Source organism: Vidua chalybeata, chromosome 38 (genome assembly GCF_026979565.1).
Source record: "Vidua chalybeata isolate OUT-0048 chromosome 38, bVidCha1 merged haplotype, whole genome shotgun sequence".
NCBI lineage: Eukaryota > Metazoa > Chordata > Aves > Passeriformes > Viduidae > Vidua > Vidua chalybeata.
The window spans coordinates 181566-192825 of NC_071567.1; the positions used below are offsets into that span (position 1 = coordinate 181566).

Below are 11260 nucleotides of genomic sequence, written 5' to 3' on the forward strand. Positions count from 1 at the left end.
ACCCCAAAACCCACCCCAAAAACCCCAAATCCCCCCCAAAACCCCAAATTAGCCCCAAGAACCCCAAATCCATCCCAAAATCCTCCAAATTCCTCCCAAATCCCCCCAAAAACCCCAAATCCACCCCAAAATCCCAAAATCTACCCCAAAAACCCCAAATTGCTCAAATTCCTCCCAAAAACCCCAAATTAGCCCCAAGAACCCCAAATCCATCCCAAAATTCCCCCAAATCCACCCCAAAATCCCCAAATCCACCCCAGAAACCCCAAATTAACCCCAAATTCCTCCCAAATCCACCCCAAAACCCCCAAATTCAACCCAAAATTCCCCAAATCCACCCCAAAATCCCCAAATCCACCCGAAAATCCTCCAAATTCCTCCCAAAAACCCCATATTAACCCAAAAAACCCCAAATCCCCCCCAAAACCCCCAAATCCCCCCCAAAAACCCCAAATCCCCCCCAAAAAACCCCAAATTAATCCCAAAAAACCCCAAATCCGCCCCAAAAACCCCAAATCCCCCCCAAAAACCCCAAATCCCCCCAAAAACCCCAAATCCCCCAAATTCCCCCCGAAAAATCCCTGAGAAACTCCCAAAGCCCCCAAGCAAAACCCCTCAAACTCCCAAATTCCTCCCCAAAAACCCCCAAATTCTCCCCCAAATCCCCTCCCCCGAGCCCCACGTTGCCCAAAACCCCCCAAATTTCCCAAAATCCCGGGGATTTGCCCCAATTTTGGTGCTGTTTTTGTTCTGCAGCCGGCCCGGTGATCATGTCCCTGGAGGAGAAGATGGAGGCCGACGCTCGCTCCATCTACGTGGGCAACGTAACGTCCCCAAATCCCCCAAAATCGCCCCAAAAATGTCCCAAAAATGTCCCGAAAATGGGCCCAAAATGCCCCAAAATCGCCCCAAAAATGTCCCGAAAATGTCCTGAAAATGGGCCCAAAATGCCCCAAAAATGCCCCAAAAATATCCCAAAAATGTCCTGAAAATGTCCTGAAAATGGGCCCAAAATGCCCCAAAAACGCCCCAAAAATATCCCAAAAATGTCCTGAAAATATCCCGAAAATATCCCAAAAATGGGCCCAAAGTGGTACAAAAATGTCCCAAAAATGTCCTGAAAATGGCACAAAACTATCCCAAGAACGGGCCCAAAATCCCCCAAAAATGTCCTGAAAATGTCCTGAAAATGGGCCCAAAATGCCCCAAAAATGCCCCAGAAATGTCCCAAAAATGTCCTGAAAATGTCCTGAAAATGGGCCCAAAATGCCCCAAAAACGCCCCGAAAATATCCCAAAAATGTCCTGAAAATGGGCCCAAAATATCCCAAAAATTCCCCAGAAACGGGCCCAAAGTGATACAAAAATGTCCTGAAAATGTCCCAAAAATGTTCCAAAAATATCCCAAAAATGCCTCAAAAATGTCCTGAAAATATCCTAAAAATATCCCAGAAATGTCCTGAAAATGGGACAAAAATTTCCCAAAAATGCCCCAAAAAGGGGCCCAAAATGCCCCAAAAATGGGCCCAAAAACGTCCCGAAAACAGGCCCAAAATGCCCCAAAAACGGGCCCAAAACCCCCCAAAAATGCCCCAAAAATGGGCCCAAAATCTCCGAAAAATGTCCTAAAAATGTCCTGAAAATATCCCAAAAATATCCCAAAAATATCCCAAAAATGCCTCAAAAATGTCCTGAAAATATCCTAAAAATAGGCCCAAAGTGACACAAAAATATCCCAAAAATGGGCCCAAAATATCCCAAAAATGCCCCAAAAATGGCCCAAAAATGTCCTGAAAATGGCACAAAAATGCCCCAAAAAATGGACCCAAAATGTCCCAAAATTCTGCCCAAAATACCCCAAAAATGGGCCCAAAATATCCCAAAATGGCCCCAAAAATGTGCCCAAAGTGGCACAAAAATATCCCAAAAATGCCCCAAAATGTCCCAAAAATGGTCCCAAAATGGCCCCAAAATTGTGCCCAAAATGGCACAAAAAATGCCCCAAAAATGGCCCGAAATTGTGCCCAAAATACCCCAAAAATGTGCCCAAAATCTCAAAAAAATGGCCCAAAATTGGCCCCAAAATGCCCCAAAATTGTGCCCAAAATGGCCCAAAAATATCCCAAAAATATCCCAAAAAATGGCCCCAAAATGTCCCAAAATTGTGCCCAAAATGGCCCAAAAATATCCCAAAAATGGCCCCAAAAATCCCCAAAATCTCCCAAAAATGCCCCAAAATTCCCCACATTATTTTTAAGTTTAGGAATGATGGGGAAAATTGGGGATTTTGAGGAAAAAATTGGGAATTTTGGGGTAAAATGAGGAATTTTAGAGGGAAAATTGGGGAATTTTAGAGGGAAAATTTGGGGAATTATAGAGGGAAAATTTGGGGAATTCTGGGGATTTTTGGGGGGGGGAATTGGGAATTTTAAGGAAATTTGGGAATTTTGGGAAAAAAGGGAAATTTTGGGGAAAACATGTGGAATTTTAGATGGAAAAATTGGGAATTTTAGAGGGAAATTTGGGCAATTTCGAAGCGGAAAAATGGCAAAAAACCCCCAAAAAATGCTCAAAAATCCCTCAAAAAAATTCCAAAAAATTCCCAAAAAATTCCCCAAAAATTCCCCAAATTTTCCCAGGTCATTCCCGAGGTTCTGGAGGTGCTCAGGAATTTTTTTTTTGGGAATTTTCCAGGTGGATTCTGGGGTCACGGCCTGGAGGGGAAATTTGGGGATTCTGGGGGATTTTGGGAGGGAAAATTGGGGAATTCTGAGGAAAAATGGGGAATTTTTGAAAAAAAGGGGAATTTTGGGGAAAAAATGTGGGATTTTAGATGGAAAATTTGGGAATTTTAGAGGGAAATTTGGGCAATTTTGAAGCGGAAAAATGGCGAAAAATCCCCAAAAAATGCCCAAAAATCTCTCAAAAAAATTCCCAAAACATTCCCAAAAATTCCCCAAATTTTGCGCGGTCATTCCCGAGGTTTTGGAGGTGCTCAGGAATTTTTTTTTGGGAATTTTCCAGGTGGATTCCGGGGTCATGGCCTGGAGGGAAAATGGGGAAATTTGGGGATTTTGGGAGGAAAAATTGGGGAATTCTGGGGATTTTTTGGGAATTTTGGGAGGGAAATTTGGGAATTTTGTGTGGAAAACTGGGAATTCTAAGGAAAATGGGGAATTTTGTGGAAAATGAGGGATTTTAGATGGAAAATTTGGGAATTTTAGAGGGAAATTTGGGCAATTTTGAAGCGGAAAAATGGCGGAAAATGCTCAAAAATCCCTCAAAAAAATCCCAAAAAATTCCCAAAAATTCCCCAAAAATTCCCGAATTTTCCCAGGTCATTCCCGAGGTTCTGGAGGTGCTCAGGAATGGTTTTTTTTGGGAATTTTCCAGGTGGATTACGGCGCCACGGCCGAGGAGCTGGAGGCGCATTTCCACGGCTGCGGCTCCGTCAACCGCGTCACCATCCTGTGCGACAAGTACAGCGGGCACCCCAAGGGGTAATTAGTGATGCTAATTATGCTAATTAGGGCTAATTGGGGCTAATGGGGCCGGCCGCCCGGCCTGCCCTGCCTTCCCTCGGCTGGGGAATGCGGAAATTCAACACGAAAATCCCAAAATTCACCCCAAAAATCCTAAAATTCACCTGAAATTCACCCCGAAAATCCCAAAATTCACCCCAAAAATCCTAAAATTCACCCCAAAATTCATCCTAAATTCACCCAAAAAATCCCAAAATTCACCTGAAATTCACCCAAACATCCTAAAATTCACCCCAAAAATCCCAAAATTCACCCCAAAAATCCCAAAATTCACCCCAAATTTACCCTGAAAATCCCAAAATTCACCTGAAATTCACCCCAAAATTCACCCCAAAAATCCCAAAATTCAGCCCAAATTTTACCCCAAAAAATCCCGAAATTCACCTGAAAAATCCCAAAATTCACCTGAAATTCACCCAAAAACTCCCAAAATTCACCCCAAATTTACCCCAAGAAATCGCAAAATTCAGCCCAAAATTCACCCCAAAAATCCCCAAATTCACCCCAAAAATCCCAAAATCCACCTGAAATTCAACCCAAAAATCCCAAAATTCACCCCAAAAATCCCAAAATTCACCCCGAAAATCCCAAAATTCACCCCAAAAATCCCAAAATTCACCCCGAAAATCCCAAAATTCACCTGAAATTCACCAAAAAATCCCAAAATTCACCTGAAATTCACCCCAAACATCCTAAAATTCACCTGAAATTCACCCCAAAAATCCCAAAATTCACCCCAAATTCACCCCAAGAAATCGCAGAATTCAGCCCAAGATTCACCCCAAAAATCCCAAAATTCACCCAAGAAATCCTAAAATTCACCTGAAATTCATCCTGAGAGATCGCAAAATTCACCCCAAATTTACCCCAAAAATCCTAAAATTCACCCCAAAATTCACCCCGAAAAATCCCAAAATTCACCTCAAATTTACCCTGAAATTCACTCCAGAAAATCCCAAAAATCACCCCAAAATTCACCCCAAAAATCCCAAAATTCACCTGAAATTCACCCCGAAAATCCCAAAATTCACCCCAAAAATCCTAAAATTCACCCCAAAATTCATCCTAAATTCACCCAAAAAATCCCAAAATTCACCTGAAATTCACCCCGAGAAATCCCAAAATTCACCCCAAATTTACCCTGAAAATCCCAAAATTCACCCCAAAATTCATCTCAAATTTACCCCGAAAATCCCAAAATTCACCCCAAAAATCCCAAAATTCACCTGAAATTCACCCCGAGAAATCCCAAAATTCACCCCAAATTTACCCTGAAAATCCCAAAATTCACCCCAAAAATCCCAAAATTCACCCTGAAAATCCCAAAATTCACCCCAAATTCGTCCTGAGAAATTGCCCCAAATTCACCTCAAATTTACCCCAAAAATCCTAAAATTCACCCCAAAATTCACCCCAAAAAATCCCAAAATTCACCCCAAAAATCACCTCAAAAAATCCCAAAATTCACCTGAAATTCATCCTGAGAAATCCCAAAATTCACCCCAAATTCACCCCAAAAAATCTCAAAATTCACCCAAAAAATCCCAAAATTCATCTTTAAAAAATCCAAGACTCAGCCCAAATTTCTCATTTTTGGGCTGATTTTGGGGCTGATTTTTGGGCTGAATTTCCCATTTTTTGGGCTGATTTTTGGGCTGAATTTCCCCATTTTTGGGCTGATTTTTGGGCTGATTTCCCCCATTTTTGGGCTGATTTTTGGGCTGATTTTTGGGCCGAATTTCCCCATTTTTGGGCTGAATTTCCCCATTTTTGGGCTGATTTTTGGGCTGTTTTTTTGGGCTGATTTTTGGGCCGAATTTCCCCATTTTTGGGCCGAATTTCCCCACTTTTGGGCTGATTTTTGGGCTGTTTTTTTGGGCTGATTTTTGGGCCGAATTTCCCCATTTTTTGGGCTGATTTTTGGGCTGAATTTCCCCACTTTTGGGCTGAATTCCCATTTTTTCCCCAGCTTTGCCTACATCGAGTTCTCGGACAAGGAGTCGGTGCGGACGTCGATGGCTCTGGACGAGTCGCTCTTCAGAGGGAGGCAGATCAAGGTCAGAGCCCCAAAATCCCCAAAATTCCCACAAAATTCCCCCAAAATCCTCCAAATTCCCACAAATTCCCCACAAATTCCCCAAAAATCCCACAAATTCTCACAAATTCCCCCCAAAATCCCACAAATTCCCCAAAATCCCCCAAAATCCCCCCAAATTCCCCCCAAAATCCCACAAATTCCACCAAAATTCCCCCCAAATTCTCCCAAAATCCCACAAATTCCCCCCAAAATCCCCCAAAAATCCCACAAATTCACACAAATTCCCCCCAAATTCCCCCAAAATTCCCCCAGATTCCACCAAATTCCCTCAAAATCCCCTAAATCCCCCAAAATTCCCTCAAAATCCCCCAAAATCCCCCAAAATTCCCCAAAATCCCCCAAAATTCCCTCAAAATCCCCCCAAAATTCCCCAAAATCCCCCCAAATTCCCCCAAAATTCCCTCAAAATCCCCCCAAAATTCCCCAAATTTCCCCCAAATTTCCCCCAAATTCTCCCCCAAAATCCACCAAATCCCCCCAAAATTCCCTCAAATTCCCCCAAAATCCCTCAAAATCCCCAAATTCCTCCAAAATCCCCCCAAATTTCCCCAAAATTCCCCCAAAATCCCCCAAATTCCCCAAAAATCCTCCATAATTCCCTCAAAATCCCCCAAATTCCCCCAAAATCCCCCAATTTCTCCCCAAAATTCCCCAAATTCTCCCCAAATTCTCTCCAAATTCCCCAATTTCCTGATTCTCCCCATTCTCCTGCATTTTTTCTTAATTTTCTCAATTTTTCCCCAATTTTTTTCCCTGATTTTTTCCTGGTTTTTCCTGATTTTTTTCCTGATTTTTCCTTGTTTTATCCCAGTTTTATCCTGATTTTTTTCTGTTTTTTTCCTGATTTTTCATAATTTTTTTTGTGACTTTTTTTCCTGATTTTTTCTCTGAATTTTTTCCCAATTTTTTCTAATTTTCCTGATTTTTTTCCTGATTTTTTTCCCTGATTTTCCCTGATTTTTCCTTTTTTCTTTGATTTTTTCCCTGTTCTTCCACTTTTCCCCAAACTCCCAGACTTTTCCCTAAATTCCCATCATTTTCCCCAATTTTCCCAATTTTTTCATCATTTTCTTCCGATTTTTTTCAATTCTTTTCCCCTTTTTCCTTTGATTTTTCCCTTTTTTCCACTTTTTCCCAAATTCCCACGCTTTTCCTTAAATTCCCATCAATTCCCTGATTTTTCCCTGATTTTTTCCTGATTTTTCCCTGATTTTTTCCTGATTTTTCCCCGAATTTTTTCCCATTTTTTTCTTGATTTTGTTCTGATTTTTTCCTGATTTTTTTCCCTTTTTCTCAATTTTCCCCCCATTTTCCTCATTTTCCCCAATTTTCCTGATTCTTTATGAATTTCCCCCAATTTTTCCCAATTTTTTCCTCTTTTTTTTTTCTGTTTTTCAGATTTTTTTTCTGATTTTTTTTATTTTGTTGTTTTTCATTTTCCCTTCAATTTTCGCCGTTTTTTCACCGATTTTCACCATTTTTTCACTGATTTTCCCCAATTTTTTTCCCCTTTTTTTCCCAAAATCCCCGTTTTTCCCCCCAAAATTTGATCCCCAAGAGCACAAACCTTTATTAACCCTTTCTTTTCCCTTTTATTCCCTATTTTCTTTCACAATTTCCCCGTTTTGTCACCGATTTTCGCCGTTTTTTCACCGATTTTCCCCAAATTTTCACCGATTTTCCCCAATTTTTTCCCTTTTTTTTCCCAAAATCCCCGTTTTTCTCCCCAAAATTTCACCCCTGAGAGCACAAACCTTTATTAACCCTTTCTTTTCCTTTTTATTCCCCAATTTCTTTCATAATTTCCCCGTTTTTTCACCAATTTTCGCCGTTTCTTCACCGATTTTCCCCAAATTTTCACTGATTTTCCCCCATTTTTTCCCCTTTTTTCCCAAAATCCCCGTTTTTCTCCCCAAAATTTCACCCCCGAGAGCACAAACCTTTATTAACCCTTTCTTTTCCCTCCTATTTTCCTCATTTTCTTTCCTATTTTCATCATTTTCCCACCGATTTTCCCCATTTTTTCACCGATTTTCCCCAAATTTTCACCGATTTTCGCCGTTTTTTCACCGATTTTCCCCAAATCTTTTCCCTTTTTTCCCAAAATCCCCGTTTTTCACCCCAAAGTTTGATCCCCAAGAGGACAAGCTTTATTTAACCCTTTATTCTCCCTCCTATTTTCCCGAATTTATTTCCTATTTTCGCCATTTTTTCACCGATTTTTGCCGTTTTTTCACCGATTTTCCCCATTTTTTTTCCTTTTTTTCCCAAAATCCCCGTTTTTCTCCCCAAAATTTGATCCCCAAGTGGACAAACCTTTATTAACCCCTTATTTTCCCTTTTATTCCCCAATTTCTTTCACAATTTCCCCGTTTCTCCACCGATTTTCGCCGTTTCTTCACCGATTTTCGCCGTTCTTTCACCGATTTTCCCCAAATTTTCTCCCTTTTTTTCCCAAAATCCCCGTTTTTCCCCCCAAATTCTGATCCCCAAGAGCACACACCTTTATTAACCTTTTCTTTTCCCTTTTATTCCCCATTTTCTTTCACAATTTCCCTGTTTCTCCACCGATTTTCGCCGTTTCTTCACCGATTTTCGCCGTTCTTTCACCGATTTTCCCCATTTTTTTTCCCCTTTTTTCCCAAAATCCCCGTTTTTCCCCCCAAAAGGTGATCCCCAAGAGGACGAACCGCCCCGGGATCAGCAGCACCGACCGCGGCTTCCCCCGGGGGCGCTTCCGGGGGCGGGGGGGGGGATACGGCTCCGCCCGCTCCCGCTTCTACAGCGGCTACGCCCGGCCCCGGGCGCGGGGATACAGGTCAGCTTTGGGGCAAAAAAACCCGATTTTGGGGCCGGGGCAGCTCTGGGGGCCTTCCTGCGGAATTTGGGGTTTTTGGAAGCGATTTTGGGGCCGTTTCGGGGCTGTTTTTAGGGGCGGTTTTTGCGTTTTCCAGGTGAGTTTTGGGCTTTTCCAGGTGGGATTTTGGGGTTTTCCAGGTGGGATTTTGGGGTGAATTCTCAGGATTTTGGGGTTTTTCAGGATTTGAGGTTTTTGGGAAGGGATTTGGGGTCATTTCTCTGGAATTTGGGGTTTTTTGAAGCCATTTTGGGGCCGTTTCGGGGACGATTTTAGAGGCGGTTTTTGTGTTTTGTGGGCGATTTTTGCCGTTTTCCAGGTGAGTTTTGGGGTTTTCCAGGTGGGATTTTGGGCTGAATTCCCGGGATTTTGGGGTTTTTTGGGAATTGAGGTTGTTGGGAAGGGATTTGGGGTCATTCCTGTGGAATTTGGGGTTTTTGGAAGCCATTTGGGGGCGTTTTTGGGGGCGGTTTTTGTGTTTCGCGGGCGATTTTCAGCGTTTTCCAGGTGAGTTTTGGGGTTTTCCAGGTGGGATTTTGGGGTGAATTCCCGGGATTTTGGGGCTTTTTGGGATTTGAAGTTTTTGGGAAGGGATTTGGGGTCATTCCTGCGGAATTTGGGGTTTTTTGAAGCCGTTTTGGGGCCGTTTTTGGAGGCAGTTTTTGTGTTATCCAGGTGAGTTTTGGGCTGAAATTCCCGAATTTCCTCAATTTTTGGGGCTTTTTGGCCTGAAATTCCCAATTTGCTTCAAATTTTGGGCTGAAATTCCCGAATTTCCTCAAAATTTTTGGCTGAAAGTCCCAAATTTCCATCAAATTTTGGTGGTTTTTTGGGCTGAAATTCCCGAATTTCCCTCAAATTTTGGGATAATTTTTGCTTGAAATTTCCCTCAAATTTTGGGCATTTTTGGGCTGAAATTCCCAAATTTTCATAAAAATTTCATAAAAATTTCATAAAAATTTGGGATATGTTGGGGCTGAAATTCCCAATTTTCATCGAATTTTGGGCTGAAATTCCCAATTATCTTCAAATTTTTGGCTGAAATTCCCAATTTTCTTCAAAATTTTGGCTGAAATTCCCAAATTTCCTCAAATTTTGGGCTGAAATTCCCAAATTTCATCAAATTTTGGCCATTTTTGGGCTGAAATTCCCAAATTTCCTCCAATTTTGGCCATTTTTGGGCTGAAATTCCCAAATTTTCATTAAATTTTGGGATATTTTGAGGCTGAAATTCCCAAATTTCATCAAATTTTCAGGTGAAATTCCTAAATTTCCATTGAACTTTGGCCTGAAATTCCCAAAGTTCCTCAAATTTTTGGCTGAAATTCCCAATTTTCATCACATTTTGGGGCTTTTTGGCCTGAAATTCCCAATTTTCATCAAATTTTGGCCTGAAAATCCCAAATTTCCTCAATTTTTGGGCTGAAATTCCCAAATTTCCTCAATTTTTGGGCTGAAATTCCCAAATTTCCTCAAATTTTGGGCTGGAATTCCCAAATTTCCATCATATTTTGGTGGTTTTTTGGGCTGAAATACCCACGTTTCTTCAAATTTTGGGCTGAAATTCCCAAATTTCCTCAAATTTTGGGCTGAAATTCCCAAATTTTCTAAAATTTTGGGCTGAAATTCCCAATTTTCATTAAATTTTGGGGCATTTTTGGGTTGAAATTCCCAAATTTCATCAAATTTTGCCCATTTTTGGGCTGAAATTCCCAAATTTCCTCAAATTTTGCCCATTTTTGGGCTGAAATTCCCAATTTTCACCGAAATTTTGGGCTGAAATTCCCAAATTTTCCTCAAATTTTGCCCATTTTTGGGCTGAAATTCCCAATTTTCACCGAAATTTTGGGCTGAAATTCCCAAATTTTCCTCAAATTTTGGCCATTTTTGGGCAGAAATTCCCAATTTTCACCGAAATTTTGGGCTGAAATTCCCAAATTTTCCTCAAATCTTGTCCATTTTTGGGCAGAAATTCCCAATTCCCTCAAATTTCGGCCATTTTGGGCTGAAATTCCCGATTTTCCCCAAATTTGGGGGTTCCCACTCAGATTTTGGGGCGTTTCGGTTGGTTCTGGTGCATTTTTTTTCCCCCAAAATTCTGATTTTTCTCCCCGTTCTCTCCGCAGGGGCCGATCCAGAGCCACCTCCTGGTACTCCCCGTATTAAAAACCCCCAAAAATTCCCTTTTTTTCCCCCCAAAAAAAAAAAAAAAAAAAAAAAAATTCCCGGATTTGGGGGGGGGGGGGGGGGGGGCCCCGCCTGCCCCTCCCCCACCCCTGGAGAGAAAAAAAAAAAAACCAAAAAACCCCAAATTTCTCTTTTTTCCCCCCAAAAAAAATTCCGAGTTTGTTTTTTGCAGGTGGAGCCGGAGCTGGAAAAGGCGTCGGGGGAGGGGAGGGGGAAAAAAATCCCAAAAAAAAAAAAAACCAAAAAAATAAAAAATTTGGGGGAATTTGGGGCAATTCCCGGGGTGGGGGAGGGGCTGGAAGTGGAGGAGGGGGAGGGGGAAGGGGGAAAAAAAAAAAAAAAAAAAAAAAAAAAAAAAAAAAATTTGGGGTCCCCGGGGAGGGAGGGAGGAAAAAAAAAATTAAAAAAAAAAATTGAAAAAAAATTTTGAGTTTTTAAATTTTTTTTCCCCAAAATTTCTGGATTTTGTGCTGGATTTTCCTCATTTTCCTTAAATTTTCTCACGTTTTCCCAAATTTTCTCAGATTTTCCCAAAATTTTCCACATTTTCTCAAATTTTCTCACATTTTGCCTAAAT

The 11260-nt window shown here is 41.4% G+C and overlaps 1 protein-coding gene across 1 annotated transcript in view; it reads left to right on the forward strand.

Annotated features, from left to right (window-relative positions):
- The window catches only part of LOC128802332 (uncharacterized), a 19379-nt gene extending 8440 nt beyond the window's left edge, over positions 1-10939 (forward strand). Inside the window, exons 3-7 of the mRNA XM_053968650.1 lie at positions 757-824; positions 3393-3499; positions 5511-5598; positions 8309-8457; positions 10623-10939. Coding sequence (XP_053824625.1) covers positions 757-824; positions 3393-3499; positions 5511-5598; positions 8309-8457; positions 10623-10662 — 452 coding nt within the window. The 3' untranslated portion in view covers positions 10663-10939. The remainder of the gene's footprint in view (positions 1-756; positions 825-3392; positions 3500-5510; positions 5599-8308; positions 8458-10622) is intronic.
- Positions 10940-11260: the final 321 nt, after the last annotated feature.